The 21,616-nt window shown below is 49.3% G+C and overlaps 1 protein-coding gene across 6 annotated transcripts in view; it reads right to left on the minus strand.

The window, feature by feature from the left end:
* The window catches only part of INSC (INSC spindle orientation adaptor protein), a 279,978-nt gene that overhangs the window by 31,809 nt on the left and 226,553 nt on the right, over positions 1-21,616 (minus strand). For all 6 annotated transcript variants that reach the window (XM_069738644.1, XM_069738642.1, XM_069738641.1 and 3 more), the window contains 2 exons: positions 5,085-5,256; positions 4,793-4,971 (listed from right to left, as the gene is read on the minus strand). In XM_069738644.1, the coding sequence (XP_069594745.1) occupies positions 4,793-4,971; positions 5,085-5,256 (351 nt within the window). The remainder of the gene's footprint in view (positions 1-4,792; positions 4,972-5,084; positions 5,257-21,616) is intronic.

Raw genomic sequence — 21,616 nt, forward strand, 5'->3', positions numbered from 1 at the left:
CCCCTAATAGCCCCATTATGTGCCCCTCACCCCTATGTGGCGCTCCATATCCCCCTAATAGCCCCATTATGTGCCGCTCATCCCTATGTGGTGCTCCATATCCCCCTAATACCTCCATTATGTGCCCCTCATCCCTATATGGCGCTCCATATCCCCCTAATACCTCCATTATGTGCCCCTCACCCCTATGTGGCGCTCCATATCCCCCTAATAGCCCCATTATGTGCCGCTCATCCCTATGTGGCACTCCATATCCCCTTCACACCTCTCACATTACAGCTGTATAGCAGGGGGAGGGAGTGGGAAAGATGAAATCGCACACAGGCACATGCAGGCAGAGGAAACTGCAGCTGAGAGCTCTGCATGTGTAATTGAAGTAATAAGAAATTCTTCCTATTTCCTGACACCTGGGTCCTCACCATCTGCAGGGCCCCAACCCCAGACGAGGACCCCTGGCTTTCCAGCTCGTTACACATCACATATCCCGTAATGAGAACACGCGTCAGCCCAAACCGACAGTGTAAACGTAGTCTTGTAGGGAATATCACCACATCAAATTCACCTTTACCATTGTAATCGCTGTCTCCCTCCTGATATGCTAATTAGCCTGCTCAGTGCACCCTGGGCGTGGCAAAGAGGCTCAGTGTATACTCCACCTGCTGGATTTGCATACCCCATCCCTCACTGGTGACTGACAGCTCTGGCTTATCTGGGGTGACTAAAATCTGCAGAGAAAGCTCTGGCACTACAGAGCTGTCAATCACCTGGGAAGGAGATGGTGCATGCAAAACCACTGGGCACTGAGCCTCCTGGCCACACCCAGGGTGCACTGAGCCTCCTGGCCACACCCAGGGTGCACTGAGCCTCCTGGCCACACCCAGGGTGCACCGAGCCTCCTGGCCACACCCAGGGTGCACCGAGCCTCCAGGCCACACCCAGGGTGCACCGAGCCTCCAGGCTACACTCAGGCTGCACCGAGCCTCCTGGCCACACCCAGGGTGCACTGAGCCTCCTGGCCACACCCAGGGTGCACCGAGCCTCCAGGCCACACCCAGGGTGCACCGAGGCTCCAGGCTACACCCAGGCTGCACTGAGCCTCCTGGCCACACCCAGGCTGCACCGAGCCTCCAGGCCACACCCAGGGTGCACCGAGCCTCCAGGCCACACCCAGGCTGCATTAAGCCTCCTGGCCACACCCAGGCTGCACTGAGCCTCCTGGCCACACCCAGGGTGCACTGAGCCTCCATGCCACACCCAGGATGCACCGAGCCTCCAGGCCACACCCAGGGTGCACCGACCCTCCTGGCCACACCCAGGGTGCACCGAGCCTCCAGGCCACACCCAGGCTGCACCAAGCCTCCTGGCCACACCCAGGCTGCACTGAGCCTCCAGGCCACACCCAGGGTGCACCGACCCTCCTGGCCACACCCAGGGTGCACCGAGCCTCCAGGCCACACCCAGGGTGCACCGACCCTCCTGGCCACACCCAGGGTGCACCGAGCCTCTAGGCCACACCCAGGCTGCACCGAGCAGGCTATTTGGCATGTTTGATTAAACGTCATTTCAGCACAATGGAGGCAGTGATTAGATTATTATAGGTGCGATTTTATTGGGGCGATATCACGTACAATGCGAATGTTCTGGCTGCCAGGCTGCATCTTCCCTCCTCTCCCCTGAGAATTGGATACAATGTATCAGTCTGGAGGTCGGCTGTTTACTGCTGGATAATAAATAATCAGAATGATGTGTGAAGTGGCGGACTAACAATGTCTTGCACTTCCCATCATTACAGCCGGCAGCAGGGACATTAAGGTCACACTCCCCAATCCCACCCACCCCGGGGAACGCTCACTTTTGAGCAGGGTAGATACAATCCTCTTCCTTTTTTTCAGTTTTTCCAGGATCTCATCAGAATTCCGTCCTTGTGCTTTGCCTGCGCTTCCTCGGGGTTCTCTGGTTTCCCGCACAATCACACTGGTAGGGAATTTAGATTGTGAGCCCTGATAGGGACAGCGATGTTGATGTCTGTAAGGAGCCGTGGAATTAATGGTGCTATATAAGCTACGCATAATAAATAAAAAAATGTCTTCATAGAGAATTGCAGAACAAAAAGAAAAACACTTCGCAGATGTGCAAAATGCTTTTTTTGTTCATTCTCTTCTAAAAATTGTAGAAAAAAATAATTTTTAATCATAATATATGTACTTTAAAAAGTGTCAAAAAATCCTACAACTCATTCAGAACAAACGAACCGAACCCTCCGACATCACCAGAAAAGATAAAAAGTGATGGTTCCTGAATGCAGAGACACAGCTAATAATAAGCAGGAAAACAAGGAAAGAATTGCAGTTACTGTCCCTCAAAAATGAGTACACCCTAGTCAATGCACATACTCCAGAAACGGCGCCATCATCAGCAAACAGAAAACAAACAGCCGGGTGTAGAGTCGTCCTCCACTCACAGAGAGCGTGAAACGCTGGAAAAGTAAACTCCATAAACTGTGCGCACTTGTGCCTGATTTGGAGTCGCAGGAAGTGTCATTATGTCGGCGGCCGTCACTCATAAACAACATTTAGATCCCGGCAAATCCCGCAAGGTCTCGCCCTAAGTAGATGCATCAGGCGCGTTCATTAGCGCCGCCGCTCTATATGGTTCTCTGATGACTGAAGGTTTTCATCAATATAATCATCAAATTTCAAATGCAAAAAATATAAATGTGATTGCGAGGTTCCCATAAATGTTTCAATTACATATTACTAATTATAGTGGAAGCGCAGAGTTACAGCCAAGAAATTGAGATTGAGCAGTGATTTCATTATCTTTTAGGAGTAAAACATGCGGTTATCAGCACGAAAACGTCTCCCCTGCGACTGCGAGACCAACTTTATCTCATCACTTTACCTGCAGCAACTTTCAGAAAGTAAGGTCATAAATCTACTGAAGCGTGGCCCAGAATGAGACATAAAGCCTATGTTATAGCAGCTGAACAACTGATATACAGGAGATGCCCGGGTTATACCGGCTGTACATATATAGTTATATACAGGAGATGCCCAAGTTATACCGGCTGTATATATATAGTTATATACAGAAGATGCCCAGGTTATACCGGCTGTACATATATAATTATATACAGGAGATGCCCAGGTTATACCGGCTGTACATATATCATTATATACAGGAGATGCCCAGGTTATACCGGCTGTACATATAGAATTATATACAGGAGATGCCCAGGTTATACCAGCTGTACATATATAGTTATATACAGGAGATGCCCAGGTTATACCGGCTGTACATATATAATTATATACAGGAGATGCCCAGGTTATACCGGCTGTACATGTATAATTATATACAGGAGATGCCCAGGTTATACCGGCTGTACATGTATAATTATATACAGGAGATGCCCGGGTTATACCGGCTGTACATATATAGTTATATACAGGAGATGCCCAAGTTATACCGGCTGTATATATATAGTTATATACAGAAGATGCCCAGGTTATACCGGCTGTACATATATAATTATATACAGGAGATGCCCAGGTTATACCGGCTGTACATATATCATTATATACAGGAGATGCCCAGGTTATACCGGCTGTACATATAGAATTATATACAGGAGATGCCCAGGTTATACCGGCTGTACATGTATAATTATATACAGGAGATGCCCAGGTTATACCGGCTGTACATATATAGTTATATACAGGAGATGCCCAGGTTATACCGGCTGTACACATATAATTATATACAGGAGATGCCCAGGTTATACCGGCTGTACATGTATAATTATATACAGGAGATGCCCAGGTTATACCAGCTGTACATATATAGTTATATACAGGAGATGCCCAGGTTATACCGGCTGTACATATATAGTTATATACAGGAGATGCCCAGGTTATACCGGCTGTACATATATAATTATATACAGGAGATGCCCAGGTTATACCGGCTGTACATGTATAATTATATACAGGAGATGCCCAGGTTATACCGGCTGTACATATATAGTTATATACAGGAGATGCCCAGGTTATACCGGCTGTACATGTATAATTATATACAGGAGATACCCAGGTTATACCAGCTGTACATATATAGTTATATACAGGAGATGCCCAGGTTATACCGGCTGTACATATATAATTATATACAGGAGATGCCCAGGTTATACCGGCTGTACATATATAATTATATACAGGAGATGCCCAGGTTATACCGGCTGTACATATATAATAATAGACAGGAGATGCCCAGGTTATACCAGCTGTACATATATAATTATATACAGAAGATGCCCAGGTTATACCGGCTGTACATATATAATTATATACAGGAGATGCCCAGGTTATATCGGCTGTACATATAATTATATACAGGAGATGCCCAGGTTATACCGGCTGTACATATATAATTATATACAGGAGATGCCCAGGTTATACCAGCTGTACATATATAATTATATACAGGAGATGCCCAGGTTATACCGGCTGTACATATATAATTATATACAGGAGATGCCCAGGTTATACCGGCTGTACATGTATAATTATATACAGGAGATGCCCAGGTTATACCGCCTGTACATATATAATTATATACAGGAGATGCCCAGGTTATACCGGCTGTACATATATAATTATATACAGGAGATGCCCAGGTTATACCAGTTGTACATATATCATTATATACAGGAGATGCCCAGGTTATACCGGCTGTCCATATATAATTATATACAGGAGATGCCCAGGTTATACCGGCTGTACATATCATATACCTGATCTCGTGCGTATGAAGAATTAACCCTTTGTTTGTCAGAGCAGGCGTTGAGCAGGATGGTCACAGCTTTCATCTGGAGCAGGATTTCACAGGCGATTGTATCAAAAAAAGTGATATTGGCCAAGGCGGCGGACGCCAGTAAGCACACCTCACCATTGGAAGCTTCATCACATAACTCTGCAGAAAGAATGTGACATGTGTACATTTATAGACCATGATGTCATCATCGGGGCGGAGCTGACTACCTCCCGCACACCATATACTGGCTGGTATGGTTGTCGCGCACTCACTGAGCAGAGCTGTGATGATTTCTTCCATGTTCTCCAGGAAGGTGCTGAGATGTTGGGTAAATGTGAGATGAGGGGACGTGATTTGTGCGATCACAGCAGCTACTTCGGCTTTTGTGGCTTCACTCTGAGTCTCATCGGTGAGAATTTCTGTTAAGCACAAGATTCCATCCACCTTGAAAAGAAAAATAAAAACAAAGTTACCAAGCAAAAATCAGGATGTGAGGACACAGCATTCTATCTTAATTAACCAGATGTCTATTTTTAGCAAGCCAGAAAGAATAGACTGTTATCTATATGTTGACTTTTGATTTTAAGGATTTCTAGAATTTTGCTTGTGTAAGCCTGTAATATGACCTTGTATGTTGACATTTCATATAACATATTGTGCTCTTATCCTTGAAGACTAGTGATGTTTACTGAGAAAGAAAAACTATGAAAATAGATTAAATAATCAAGTAATGCTACTTGAACTGTTTATCCATCCATATACACTGTAGGGAGAGAAAGTATGTGCCCACCCGTCCCCTCCATCATCAGTATCTGGTAACTGCATGTCGTCTCCATCATCAGTATCCAGTGACTGCCCATAGCCTCCATCATCAGTATCTGGTAACCATCCGTGGCCTTCTTCATCAGTATCTAGTGATTGACCATCGCCTCCATCATCAGTATCTGGTGACCGCCTGTCTCCTCCATCATCAGTATCTGGTGACCACCCATCGCCTCCATCATCAGTATCTGGTGACCACCCATCACCTCTATCATCAGTATCTGGTGACCGCCCATCGCCTCCATCATCAGTATTCTGGTGACCACCCATCGCCTCCATCATCAGTATGTGGTGACTGTTGTGAATTCAGCTTTTGGGCTCCCTCCGGTGGTTGTAGAGGGTAATGCATTTGTGCCTGGACTGCAGGAGTGGACAGGTGTATCTACTAATTGCAAAACTGACTGGGGTATATAGCTTTGCTGGATCCTTTAGTCAGTGCCAGTTGTCCATTGTTCTTGAAGGATTCACTTCCTTGCTGGTCTCTCCAGTTTGCTGTGTTTTTCTACAAAGATAAGTCCTGGCTTTGTTTTTGCTGTCCACCTGCAGTGGACCTTATAGTTCTGTGCATATTCATGTTTTGTCTTGTCCAGCTTAGTCTGTGAAGGATTTTTTGCAGCCTAGCTATTTCTCTGGAGATGCAGATATACCCCCCATGTCAGTACAGGGACCATCTTCTCCAGAGTACGTCTCATGCTGCTCCAAGGCCACCAGATCACAACAGGTGACCATCCATCACCTCCATCATCAGTATCTGCTGACCGCCGTCACCTCCATCATCAGTATCTGGTGACCGCCCGTCTCCTCCATCATCAGTATCTCGTGACCGTCAATCACCTCCATCATCAGTATGTGGTGAGCGCCCATTGCCTCCATCATTAGTATGTGGTGATCGTTCATTGCCACCATTATCAGTATCTGGTGACCGCCCGTTGCCTCCGTCATCAGTATCTGGTGACCACCCATCGCCTCCATCATCAGTATGTGGTGACCGCCCATCGCCTCCATCATCAGTATCTGGTGACCGTCTGTCTCCTCCATCATCAGTATCTGGTGACCACCCATCGCCTCCATCATCAGTACCTGGTGACCGGACATCCCCTACATTATCAGTATCTGGTAACCGTCCGTCACCTCCATCATCAGTATGTGGTGACAGCCTGTTTCATCCATCATCAGTATGTGGTGACCGCCAGTTGCCTCCATCATCAGTATCTAGTGACAGCCCGTTGCCTCCATCATCAGTATGTGGTGACCGCCTGTTGCCTTCATCATTAGTATGTGGTGACCACCCGTTGCCTCCATCATCAGTATGTGGTGACAGCCCGTTGCCTCTGTTACAGAACCCCCCAGAACCAAGAATGTTATGCAGTATATGTATGTATAATAGTTTCTATGTGAAATGCATCAGTCCACAGGCTGCGCCACTGGGCAGAGAGGACAAGATATCCCCCTTCTGTCCTCCCCCACCTTTGTAATTCCCCCAGTAAATATCAGCAGGCTCCGGCCCCCTGCGGCTATTGTAATGTATGTCTGGCCAGCTGTTTTCCTATTGGCCTGTCCTGTGTATCTGTGTTATATATTCTGTGTGCTGTAAATAAAGTGGGTTCTTTTAGACTGGAAATACGTGGGGTAGCAGTCAGCTTTTATATGCTCTCACGTAACCAAGGAATTCCAGCCAGCGTCCTTCATTCAGAATCCAGCAAAAGCAGAGTGGACCTCCTGAAACACGGGGTGGTACTGAAAGAGGTACCCCAGCTTGTTAGACCCCGTTACAGCCTCCATTATCAGTATGTGGTGACCGCCTGTTGCCTTCATCATCAGTATCTAATGACCGCCCGCTGCCTCCATCATCAGTGTGTGGTGACCGTCTGTTACCTCCATCATCAGTATCTGGTGACCACCCGTTGCCTCCATCATCAGTATGCGGTGACCACCCGTTGCCACCATCAGTATCTGGTGACCGCCCGTTGCCTCCATCATCAGTATGTGGTGACCGCCCGTAGCCTCCATCATCAGTATCTGGTGACCGCCCGTCACCTCCATCATCAGTATGTGGTGACCACCCGTTGCCTCCATCATCAGTATCTGGTGACCGCCCGTTGCCTCCATCATCAGTATGTGGTGACCGCCCGTAGCCTCCATCATCAGTATCTGGTGACCGCCCGTCACCTCCATCATCAGTATGTGGTGACCACCCGTTGCCTCCATCATCAGTATGTGGTTGCCCCTTCACCCAGCAGAGCATTTGTTGGGTCAGACCCTGATGTTGGGGAGACGGTCGAGTCTTGTTCTTTTCTGAAATTGTCTGCATTCCTAGAAGCCTCTACCAGTTGACCGTCTGGAGCAGACGTCTGGTTGTTCTTTTTGTGACTTGATATTCGGAGTTTTGTCCCCAATCTCCGGACTTCGCTGTTGTGACTAATCTTTTGCCTTGAGGACTTGTATTATTTCCGTGAATGCTTCGCAGTTTTCTGATGTTTCACCATTAGGTCACACATAATAGTTTGGCATATTCTGCGGGATTCTGGTGTGGAGAATCGGTCGGTTCTGCCGCACTTTTTACTTAGATTGGATTATTTTCCGTTTCTCCCTAAATTGAATAAATCCGCATTAATCAGCCTCTAATTGATCCATTAGTTTCGGTTGTTTTGGTTTTAATTATGTCAGGATTAATTATCATTTTCTCACTGAGAGATTCTGAATTCATCTGACGGATATTCCTTGTGGGATTGAGCGTGTTGGAGACAAGTTCACCCTTCAGGTCCCCGCCGTCCTCTAACGTCCAAAGTCATTCTCCACACTCAGAATTCTGAAATCGTGCAGACGTCGCCCCCTGGTGCTGATATGGAGACTTGCGGCTCACCCCCAGCTGCACATAATGGGGTTCCATGTGGGAGCGAAGGAAGATTAGCCATCTCTATGGTGCATGTCCCTGACCATGTGGGGCGGGTGTAGGGGCAGGACTCAGGGCGGAGGAAGATTAGCCATCTCTATGGTGCATGTCCCTGATCATGTGGGGTGGGTGTAGGGGCAGGACTCAGGGCGGAGGAAGATTAGCCATCTCTATGGTGCATGTCCCTGATCATGTGGGGTGGGTGTAGGGGCAGGACTCAGGGCGGAGGAAGATTAGCCATCTCTATGGTGCATGTCCCTGATCATGTGGGGCGGGTGTAGGGGCAGGACTCAGGGCGGAGGAAGATTAGCCATCTCTATGGTGCATGTCCCTGACCATGTGGGGTGGGTGTAGGGGCAGGACTCGGGGTGGAGGAAGATTAGCCATCTCTATGGTGCATGTCCCTGATCATGTGGGGTGGGTGTAGGGGCAGGACTCGGGGTGGAGGAAGATTAGCCATCTCTATGGTGCATGTCCCTGATCATGTGGGGCGGGTGTAGGGGCAGGACTCAGGGCGGAGGAAGATTAGCCATCTCTATGGTGCACGTCCCTGATCATGTGGGGTGGGTGTAGGGGCAGGACTCAGGGCGGAGGAAGATTAGCCATCTCTATGGTGCATGTCCCTGATCATGTGGGGTGGGTGTAGGGGCAGGACTCGGGGCGGAGGAAGATTAGCCATCTCTATGGTGCATGTCCCTGATCATGTGGGGTGGGTGTAGGGGCAGGACTCGGGGCGGAGGAAGATTAGCCATCTCTATGGTGCATGTCCCTGATCATGTGGGGCGGGTGTAGGGGCAGGACTCGGGGCGGAGGAAGATTAGCCATCTCTATGGTGCATGTCCCTGATCATGTGGGGCGGGTGTAGGGGCAGGACTCAGGGCGGAGGAAGATTAGCCATCTCTATGGTGCATGTCCCTGATCATGTGGGGTGGGTGTAGGGGCAGGACTCAGGGCGGAGGAAGATTAGCCATCTCTATGGTGCATGTCCCTGATCATGTGGGGTGGGTGTAGGGGCAGGACTCAGGGCGGAGGAAGATTAGCCATCTCTATGGTGCATGTCCCTGATCATGTGGGGTGGGTGTAGGGGCAGGACTCAGGGCGGAGGAAGATTAGCCATCTCTATGGTGCATGTCCCTGATCATGTGGGGTGGGTGTAGGGGCAGGACTCAGGGCGGAGGAAGATTAGCCATCTCTATGGTGCATGTCACTGATCATGTGGGGCGGGTGTAGGGGCAGGACTCAGGGCGGAGGAAGATTAGCCATCTCTATGGTGCATGTCCCTGATCATGTGGGGTGGGTGTAGGGGCAGGACTCAGGGCGGAGGAAGATTAGCCATCTCTATGGTGCATGTCCCTGATCATGTGGGGTGGGTGTAGGGGCAGGACTCGGGGCGGAGGAAGATTAGCCATCTCTATGGTGCATGTCCCTGATCATGTGGGGCAAGTGTAGGGGCAGGACTCGGGGCTGAGGAAGATTAGCCATCTCTATGGTGCATGTCCCTGACCATGTGGGGCGGGTGTAGGGGCAGGACTCGGGGCTGAGGAAGATTAGCCATCTCTATGGTGCATGTCACTGATCATGTGGGGCGGGTGTAGGGGCATGATTCGTGGTGGAGGAAGATTAGCCATCTCTATGGTGCATGTCCCTGACCATGTGGGGCGGGTGTAGGGGCAGGACTCGGGGCGGAGGAAGATTAGCCATCTCTATGGTGCATGTCCCTGACCATGTGGGGCGGGTGTAAGGGCAGGACTCGGGGTGGAGGAAGATTAGCCATCTCTATGGTGCATGTCCCTGACCATGTGGGGCAGGTGTAGGGGCAGGACTCGGGGCGGAGGAAGATTATCCATCTCTATGGTGCATGTCCCTGATCATGTGGGGCAGGTGTAGGGGCAGGACTCGGGGCGGAGGAAGATTAGCCATCTCTATGGTGCATGTCCCTGATCATGTGGGGCGGGTGTAGGGGCAGGACTCAGGGCCGAGGGAGATTAGCCATCTCAATGTGCATGTCCCTGATCATGTGGGGCGGGTGTAGGGGCAGGACTCAGGGCGGAGGAAGATTAGCCATCTCTATGGTGCATGTCCCTGATCATGTGGGGCAAGTGTAGGGGCAGGACTCGGGGTGGAGGAAGATTAGCCATCTCTATGGTGCATGTCCCTGATCATGTGGGGCAAGTGTAGGGGCAGGGCTCAGGGCGGAGGAAGATTAGCCATCTCTATGGTGCATGTCCCTGATCATGTGGGGCAAGTGTAGGGGCAGGGCTCAGGGCGGAGGAAGATTAGCCATCTCTATGGTGCATGTCCCTGATCATGTGGGGCAAGTGTAGGGGCAGGACTCGGGGCGGAGGAAGATTAGCCATCTCTATGGTGCATGTCCCTGATCATGTGGGGTGGGTGTAGGGGCAGGACTCGGGGTGGAGGAAGATTAGCCATATCTATGGTGCATGTCCCTGATCATGTGGGGCGGGTGTAGGGGCAGGGCTCAGGGCGGAGGAAGATTAGCCATCTCTATGGTGCATGTCCCTGATCATGTGGGGCAAGTGTAGGGGCAGGGCTCAGGGCGGAGGAAGATTAGCCATCTCTATGGTGCATGTCCCTGATCATGTGGGGCAAGTGTAGGGGCAGGACTCGGGGCGGAGGAAGATTAGCCATCTCTATGGTGCATGTCCCTGATCATGTGGGGCGGGTGTAGGGGCAGGACTCGGGGCGGAGGAAGATTAGCCATCTCTATGGTGCATGTCCCTGATCATGTGGGGCAAGTGTAGGGGCAGGACTCGGGGCTGAGGAAGATTAGCCATCTCTATGGTGCATGTCCCTGACCATGTGGGGCGGGTGTAGGGGCAGGACTCGGGGCTGAGGAAGATTAGCCATCTCTATGGTGCATGTCACTGATCATGTGGGGCGGGTGTAGGGGCATGATTCGTGGTGGAGGAAGATTAGCCATCTCTATGGTGCATGTCCCTGACCATGTGGGGCGGGTGTAGGGGCAGGACTCGGGGCGGAGGAAGATTATCCATCTCTATGGTGCATGTCCCTGATCATGTGGGGCAGGTGTAGGGGCAGGACTCGGGGCGGAGGAAGATTAGCCATCTCTATGGTGCATGTCCCTGATCATGTGGGGCGGGTGTAGGGGCAGGACTCAGGGCCGAGGGAGATTAGCCATCTCAATGTGCATGTCCCTGATCATGTGGGGCGGGTGTAGGGGCAGGACTCAGGGCGGAGGAAGATTAGCCATCTCTATGGTGCATGTCCCTGATCATGTGGGGCAAGTGTAGGGGCAGGACTCGGGGTGGAGGAAGATTAGCCATATCTATGGTGCATGTCCCTGATCATGTGGGGCGGGTGTAGGGGCAGGGCTCAGGGCGGAGGAAGATTAGCCATCTCTATGGTGCATGTCCCTGATCATGTGGGGCGGGTGTAGGGGCAGGACTCGGGGCGGAGGAAGATTAGCCATCTCTATGGTGCATGTCCCTGACCATGTGGGGCGGGTGTAAGGGCAGGACTCGGGGCGGAGGAAGATTATCCATCTCTATGGTGCATGTCCCTGATCATGTGGGGCAGGTGTAGGGGCAGGACTCGGGGCGGAGGAAGATTAGCCATCTCTATGGTGCATGTCCCTGATCATGTGGGGCGGGTGTAGGGGCAGGGCTCAGGGCGGAGGAAGATTAGCCATCTCTATGGTGCATGTCCCTGATCATGTGGGGCAAGTGTAGGGGCAGGGCTCAGGGCGGAGGAAGATTAGCCATCTCTATGGTGCATGTCCCTGATCATGTGGGGCAAGTGTAGGGGCAGGACTCGGGGCGGAGGAAGATTAGCCATCTCTATGGTGCATGTCCCTGATCATGTGGGGTGGGTGTAGGGGCAGGACTCGGGGCGGAGGAATATTAGCCATCTCTATGGTGCATGTCCCTGATCATGTGGGGCAAGTGTAGGGGCAGGACTCGGGGCGGAGGAATATTAGCCATCTCTATGGTGCATGTCCCTGATCATGTGGGGCAAGTGTAGGGGCAGGACTTGGGGCGGAGGAAGATTAGCCATCTCTATGGTGCATGTCCCTGATCATGTGGGGTGGGTGTAGGGGCAGGACTCGGGGTGGAGGAAGATTAGCCATCTCTATGGTGCATGTCCCTGATCATGTGGGGTGGGTGTAGGGGCAGGACTCGGGGTGGAGGAAGATTAGCCATATCTATGGTGCATGTCCCTGATCATGTGGGGTGGGTGTAGGGGCAGGACTCAGGGCGGAGGAAGATTAGCCATCTCTATGGTGCATGTCCCTGATCATGTGGGGCAAGTGTAGGGGCAGGACTCGGGGCGGAGGAAGATTAGCCATCTCTATGGTGCATGTCCCTGATCATGTGGGGTGGGTGTAGGGGCAGGACTCGGGGTGGAGGAAGATTAGCCATATCTATGGTGCATGTCCCTGATCATGTGGGGTGGGTGTAGGGGCAGGACTCAGGGCAGAGGAAGATTAGCCATCTCTATGGTGCATGTCCCTGATCATGTGGGGTGGGTGTAGGGGCAGGACTCGGGGCGGAGGAATATTAGCCATCTCTATGGTGCATGTCCCTGATCATGTGGGGTGGGTGTAGGGGCAGGACTCGGGGCGGAGGAATATTAGCCATCTCTATGGTGCATGTCCCTGATCACGCGGGGCAAGTGTAGGGGCAGGACTCGGGGCGGAGGAAGATTAGCCATCTCTATGGTGCATGTCCCTGATCATGTGTGTTAAGAGGTAAAGGTTCCCTTCATACATGTAGATATTGTGGCATAGGCGCTACTTTTGGTGTCAACCTTAGCCGCAGCCTTCATCTGATGTTTTTGTGGTCACCTATTAATTATATTCTTACAAAATCCAAAACACAAATTACTATGTAAATTCACAATCTGAAATATATTCAACAGATGAACAAGATGCTCCTCGGGGGCGGGGCTAGTCCTGTGTATCAGGAATGCACACAGGTATTAAGAATGAGATGAGATTCATGGCTTATGGCTTGTACTGGATAATTTTTATGTATTTAATTTATGTTTTACCCCTTATGGTCAACTAAGTTTTCTAGTTGTATGGGAAACATGAAGACTTTTACATTAAATATTTTTTTTTCTATTTTTTCTGTATTATTATGCATTTATTATGTGGCATACTTGGTGATTTTATGCTGGAGTGGTCTCGGTCAGCAATATCTTGCACACAGAAACTATAATCCTGAGGAGCATGGGACAAGGCTGGCAGAGATAAATAGTATGCAGGGAAGGACTCAGGGTGGGTGTAGGGGCGGGTGTTGGCTCAGGTGTCAGAGTAGGACTCGGGCCGGGTGTCGGGGCAGGACCCAGGGCGGGTGGGTGTCGGGGCAGGACCCAGGGCGGGTGGGTGTTGGGGAAGGACTAGGGGCGGGTGTTGGGGCAGGTGTCAGAGTAGGACTCGGGCCGGGTGTCGGGGCGGGTATTGGGTCAGATGTCAGAGTAGGACTCGGACCGGGTGTCGGGGCAGGAGCCAGGACGGGTGGGTGTTGGGGCAGGTGTCAGAGTAGGACTCGGGCTGGGTGTCGGGGCAGGAGCCAGGACGGGTGGGTGTTGGGGCAGGACTAGGGGCGGGTGTTGGGGCAGGTGTCAGAGTAGGACTCGGACCGGGTGTTGGGGCAGGAGCCAGGACGGGTGGGTGTTGGGGCAGGACTAGGGGCGGGTGTTGGGGCAGGTGTCAGAGTAGGACTCGGGCTGGGTGTCGGGGCAGGAGCCAGGACGGGTGGGTGTTGGGGCAGGACTAGAGGCGGGTGTTGTAGAAGGACTAGGGGCGGGTGTTGGGGCAGGTGTCAGAGTAGGACTCGGGCCGGGTGTCGGGGCAGGAGCCAGGACGGGTGGGTGTTGGGGCAGGTGTCAGAGTAGGACTCGGGCTGGGTGTCGGGGCAGGAGCCAGGACGGGTGGGTGTTGGGGCAGGACTAGGGGCGGGTGTTGGGGCAGGTGTCAGAGTAGGACTCGGACCGGGTGTTGGGGCAGGAGCCAGGACGGGTGGGTGTTGGGGCAGGACTAGGGGCGGGTGTTGGGGCAGGTGTCAGAGTAGGACTCGGGCTGGGTGTCGGGGCAGGAGCCAGGACGGGTGGGTGTTGGGGCAGGACTAGAGGCGGGTGTTGTAGAAGGACTAGGGGCGGGTGTTGGGGCAGGTGTCAGAGTAGGACTCGGGCCGGGTGTCGGGGCAGGACCCAGGACGGGTGGGTGTTGGGGGACGACTAGGGGCGGGTGTTGGGGCAGGGAATAAATAAGAACAAACACACGGCGCAGACTCCGAAACGTAATAGATCAAAGGTCTCAGGTCTGGACATCACACCCAGGGTAGATGGGGCAGGGATGATGTGAGGACCATTTAGTGGTCATTGTCCCTTTATGAGAACAAAGGTTGGCGCCAGCTGAGCAGTTGCAGAAGCTTTGGTGCCCAAGTGCAGTGTATGGCAAGTCAGTGAGGAGCGACATTATCAATGTTTATAAGGGGAGAAAAATATGTTTTACAAAGTAGAAAGACTTTATTTTATTTTCCTGATCTCTGCAACAAAATTGTTTTCATTCACTGACTGCAATCAGAGGCAGTGACGCTGCACACAGCTGTGAAGTAAATGCCATTGTAACCAGCGCAGACGTTGCTCTGTGACCTGCAGTCCAGGCTGACACATTGTATCAAACCCTCAGCTATGTGAGCAGGAGCAGCCCCCTGGCAGCCGCACACTATGTAGACACAGGACGAGCGGGATCTTATCCTCCGATAAATAAGAGATGATTGCGTTTCATGTCTCCGTCTGGAGCCCTGCACCCAGGAGTGCGGCTGCTGACCGGCGCCATCACCTCACTGCGGCCCCTAAAATCAAGGGCGTCCTATGTACAAAGAGGAGCACGACTGACATCCTGCATTATTGATGGAGGCGGCAGACAGGACGGGCGAGCGGCTGATGAGCTGTCAGTCCCGCGGTAGTCAGCGATCAGGAAAAGAGCCCAAACATGAGAGGGGCGCACAGGGGCGCCGTCTGATTAGCCTGGAGTAAGGCGGACACGGACAGGTCTGCGAGCAGAAGACTTTCCCGAAATCTGATTATTGACACATAAATAATGGATCTGATTATTGGTCAGCAAATGCGCCGAGGTCCGGGTCTGGCATCACTGCGCTTACACTTTTTTGTTTGCTTGCATTTTTTTCTTCATGATGGACACTAATGAGAAAAAGACTAAAAAGCAAAAAAAAAAACTGTAAAAAAGGAACAGTAAAAATGCGCCTAATACGGCTAAAATTTGCATTAATTCCCTCAGGCTACGTCTTAGCTCCTCACGAGAACGGACTTTATTACAAAACTTCACAGCTGCAATCTCCAATGCAAGCCGCAAAAACATCCAAAAATCCTCCAAAAACTACAACTGTGCAGAAGCTGAGAATAAATAAAGCAAACAGCAGCCGTGGATTGTGAGCGGACGCCGACATGTCCCCAGAATCGGGTCACGCCATGGTACTGAGGAAACATCGTAAGTACCTTCCATCACATCCCCACCCCTGGGGTTCAGCACCCAGGGGTGCAGGCGACAAATACAGCAATATTAGGGAAATCCCTGCATCACACGGTGCTACATCATTGTGCTGCTCTTTACAGTTAGGCATAAAGTCCCGCCCCCGAGGAACGGTAGAAATCCCACTTTTTTTTAGACTGTCTGTGATGATGAAGTGATCATTTCTATAATTGGTCTCTTCATTCCTCATAATATAACAAGTCTTAAAGGGAAGGTGCAGCAATTTTTAATTTTGTTTTAATAATTACTTATTATAGGTGACATTAAAGGTAACAAAACTCCCAGGATGACGGGGTGGGGTGCTGCCATATCCGGTGGCCCCTCTAGTCTTTATTAACAGCTCGGCCTTATATTGATTTGTTGGTGGAACCAGACAATTCTCCAAAGTGGCGTATGAGCATTTTTTCCACATGACCACCACAGACTGCCCACCAAAGTAACAGTGTAAGGGGGTGTAGACTTACACAGTTATATTCATTTACTTTTTCTACCCACATTGATTTCAGTAAATTTTGTACAGATAATAGTGGACAATAAAGATGAAGAAAGTTCTGAAATGATTCTTCTTGTAGGATTTACTTACAAGACAAAAAACTGACAATTTATCAGGGGTGTGAAGATTTAATACCCACTGTATGTACTGTCTATGTATGTGGATAGGTATTACACATGTACACATATACAGTGCCTTGCGAAAGTATTCAGCCCCCTGGAGATTTTCAGACTTTTCCCACATATCAGGCTTCAAACATAAAGATACTAAATGTAAATTTTTGGTGAAGAATCAACAAGTGGAACACAATTGTGAAGTTGAATGAAATTTATTGGTTATTTTACATTTTTGTGGAAATTTGAACAGTGGGGCGTGCAATATTATTCGGGCCCTTTACTTTCACTCCAGAAGATCATTGTGGATCTCTGAATGATCCAGTGTCGTCCTAAATGCCTAATGATGATACATATAATCCACCTGTGTGTGATCGAGTCTCCGTATAAATGCTCCTGCTCTGTGATAGTCTCAGGTTCTGTGTGAAGCATCATGAAGACCAAGGAACACAACAGGCAGCTCCGTGATACTGTGGTGGAGAAGATTAAAGCCGGATTTGGATACAAAATGATTTCCAAAACTTTAAACATCCCAAGGAGAACTGTGCAAGCGATCATATTGGAATGGAAGGAGCATCATACCACTGCAAATCTACCAAGACCCGGCCGTCCCTCTAAACTTTCATCTCACACAAGGAGAAGACTGATCAGAGATGCAGCCAAGAGGCCGATGATCACTGTGGATGAACTGCAGAGATCTACAGCTGAGGTGGGACAGTCTGTCCATAGGACAACACTGCACAAATCTGGCCTTTATAGAAGTGTGACAAGAAGAAAGCCATTTCTCAAAGATATCCATAAACAACAAGCCACCTGGGAGACACCAAACATGTGGAAGAAGGTGCTCTGCTCAGATGAAACCAACATCAAACCTTTCAGCAGCAATGCCACACGATATGTTTGGGGTAAAGGCAGCACGGCTCATCACCCTGAACACACCATCCCCACTGTCAAACATGGTGGTGGCAGCATCATGGTTTGGGCCTGATTTTCTTCAGCAGAGACAGGGAAGATGGTGAAACTTGATGGGAAGATGGATGGAGCCAAATACAGGACCATTCTTGAAGAAAACCTGTTGGAATCTGCAAAAGACCTGAGACTGGGACGGAGATTTGTCTTCCAACAAGACAATGATCCCAAACATAAAGCAAAATCTACAATGGAATGGTTCACAAATAAACGTATCCAGGTGTTAGAATGGCCGAGTCACAGTCCAGACCTCAATCCAATGGAGAATCTGTGGAAAGAGCTGAAAACTGCTGTTCACAAACGATCTCCATCATCCTCACTGAGCGCGAGATGTTTGCCGAGGAAGAACGGGCGAGAATTTCAGTCTCTCCATGTACGAAACTGATAGAGACAAACCCCAAGAGACTTGTAATCGCAGCAAAAGGGGCAACAAAGTGTTAAGGTAAAGGGGCCGAATAATATTGTACGTCCCACTTTTCAGGTTTTGAATTTCCACAAAAATGTAAAATAACCAATAAATTTCGTTCAACTTCACAATTGTGCTCCACTTGTTGATTCTTCACCAAAAATTTATATTTGGAATCTTTATGTTTGAAGCCTGATATGTGGGAAAGGCTGAGAAGTTCCAGGGGGCGAATACTTTCGCAAGGCTCTGCGTGTGCTGTATGTGTCTCATGTCCCTCTGCTCATGCAACATCTGCTTCTGTCACCAGGCGCCGCCGTATTCATTCTGTGACCTTGTGATGGAGGAGATGTGAGAACCAGAAATAATTCATGCTGAGGACCTGCCCAGCCAGAAATGCTAGTGTGGCTGGGACCTGTAGTGCCTTTAGCCTAGTCAGGTATTATGGGCGAGTGTGCTGACCTATAGGAGTAATAAGTTCCTTACAGTGGCGAATGGAACAGCACCGCGCCTTATTTAACCCTCAGCTATCAGCCATTTATGATTTCTTGCTGTGGTTCAGTCCCGCTTTTCTGCTCTTGTTCTGCCTGTCTTGACTCTTGCTTCTGACCTTGGTCCGTGTTTATCCTTCTGCCTGATCTTCCTGTCCCTGATTTACTGGTATAGACACAATTTTTCCAAATCCTGTTTGTTTGCGGCATCAGTCAGCAGATTCTCTGTGGACCCAACCCTCTGTCCCCCATGTAAGATCAGGTCCCTGTACAAGGGAGCAACCTTCCCATAACTCCTCTGTCACCATGCTTCATAGTGCTAGAACCTTGAAGGTGTCCTCAAATGTTTTCATGAAACACATCAATTACTATGATGAAACTGGCTATCATGATGTTTGCCTTCAGAAAGGGAGACCAAGAATGACCTCTGCTGCAGAGGATAAGTTCATCAGTGTTGAACTGACAGTACCTCAGGTAATGGCCCTCATAAATGGTGCACAGTGATTAAGTAGCATACACATCTCATCACAACAGCTGTCCAGAGGAGATTGCAGCATTTAATCCATAAAGTCCTGCTCCTCACAAATAATCCACGACTGAAGAAGAGACTTTTATGGATCGAGCAACACAAGGAATGAATATGAGATCAGTGGAAATCTGTACTGTTGTCTTAGAAGTCAAAATGTGAAATTTCTGCTGCCACCCCCACTATGAAGGGGGTCTCCCTCAGAGGTCAGGAGTCTTCCAGCAGGACGATGACCCAAAACACACTTCAAAAAGCACTAGAAAATGGTTTGAGAGAAAGCACTGGAGACTTCTAAGGTGGCCAGCAATGAGTCCAGACCTGAATCCCATAGAACACCTGTGGAGAGATCTAAAAATGGCAGTTTGGAGAAGGCGCATGTACAGGGACCTGATCTTACATGGGGGACAGACGGTTGGGTCCACAGAGAATCTGCTGACTGATGCCGCAAACAAACAGGATTTGGAAAAATTGTGTCTATACCAAATTTCCACAAAAATGTAAAATAACATCGCTGTGCTATATACTACATCGGCTGTGCAATATACTACATGGGCTGTGCTATATACTGCATGGGCTGTGTTATACACTGCGTTGGTTGTGCAATATACTACATGGCTGTGCTATATACTTCGTGGGCTGTGTAATATACTACGTGGGCTGTGTAATATACTACGTGGGCTGTGTAATATACTACGTGGCTGTGTTATATACTACGTGGGTTGTGCTATATACTACGTGGACTGTGCAATATACTACTTGGCTGTGATATATACTATGTGGGACTACGTGGCTGTGTTATATACTGCATGGGCTGTGTTATATACTACGTGGCTGTGCTGTATACTACGTGGCTGTGCAATATACTACATGGGCTGTACAATATACAATGTGGGCTGTGCAATATACTATGTGGCTGTTCAATATACTATGTGGCTGTGCAATATACTACGTGGCTGTCCAATATACTACATGGCTGTGAAATATTCTACGTGGGCTGTGTTATATACTGCGTGGGCTGTTATATACTACGTCGCTGTGCTATATACTACGTGGGCTGTGTTATATACTATGTGGCTGTGTTAAACACTATGTGGGCTGTGTTATATACTACGTGGCTGTGCTATATACTACATGGCTGTGCTATATACTACGTGGCCGGCCGCGAACAATCAGCGACAGGCGCACTCCGGCCGCGAATTGGCGCGGGATTTGAACCACGCTTCGCTAATTCGTCGCATCCGGCCAGACGAATTCTGTGTATTCATTGTATTATTCTAAAATCTTCATAAATGAACTACATACATATTCTAGAATACCCGATGCGTTAGAATCGGGCCACCATCTAGTATAATATAAACATATACAGTGCCTTGCAAAAGTATTCGGCCCCCTGGAACTTTTCAACCTTTTCCCACATATCAGGCTTCAAACATAAAGATACCAAATGTAAATTTTTGGTGAAGAATCAACAACAAGTGGAACACAGTTGTGAAGTTGAACAAAATGTATTGGTTATTTTACATTTTTGTGGAAATTTGAAAAGTGGGGTGTGCAATATTATTCGGCCCCTTTACTTTCACTCCAGAAGTTCATTATGGATCTCTGAATGATCCAATGTTGTCCTAAATGCCTAATGATGATAAATATAATCCACCTGTGTGTAATCAAGTCTCCGTATAAATGCTCCTGCTCTGTGATAGTCTCAGGGGTCTGTGTGAAGCATCATGAAGACCAAGGAACACAACAGGCAGGTCCGTGATACTGTTGTGGAGAAGTTTAAAGCCGGATTTGGATACAAAATGATTTCCAAAACTTTAAACATCACAATGAGCACTGTGCAAGGGTCATATTGAAATGGAAGGAGCATCATACCACTGCAAATCTACCAAGACCCGGCCGTCCCTCTAAACTTTCATCTCACACAAGGAGAAGACTGATCAGAGATGCAGCCAAGAGGCCGATGATCCCTCTGGATGAACTGCAGAGATCTACAGCTGAGGTGGGACAGTCTGTCCATAGGACAGCAATCAGTCGTACACTGCACAAATCTGGCCTTTATGGAAGAGTGGCAAGACGAAAGCCATTTCTCAAAGATATCCATAAACAACAAGCCACCTGGGAGACACCAAACATGTGGAAGAAGGTGCTCTGCTCAGATGAAACCAAAATCAAACTTTTTGGCAACAATGCCAAACGATATGTTTGGCGTAAAGGCAACACAGCTGATCACCCTGAACACACCATCCCCACTGTCAAACATGGTGGTGGCAGCATCATGGTTTGGGCCTGCTTTTCTTCAGCAGAGACAGGGAAGATGGTTAAAAATGATGGGAAGATGGATGGAGCCAAATACAGGACCATTCTTGAAGAAAACCTGTTGGAGTCTGCAAGAGACCTGAGACTGGGACGGAGATTTGTCTTCCAACAAGACAATGATCCCAAACATAAAGCAAAATCTACAATGGAATGGTTCACAAATAAACGTATCCAGGTGTTAGAATGGCCGAATCACAGTCCAGACCTCAATCCAATGGAGAATCTGTGGAAAGAGCTG

This window comes from Ranitomeya imitator, chromosome 9 (assembly GCF_032444005.1).
Source record: "Ranitomeya imitator isolate aRanImi1 chromosome 9, aRanImi1.pri, whole genome shotgun sequence".
NCBI lineage: Eukaryota > Metazoa > Chordata > Amphibia > Anura > Dendrobatidae > Ranitomeya > Ranitomeya imitator.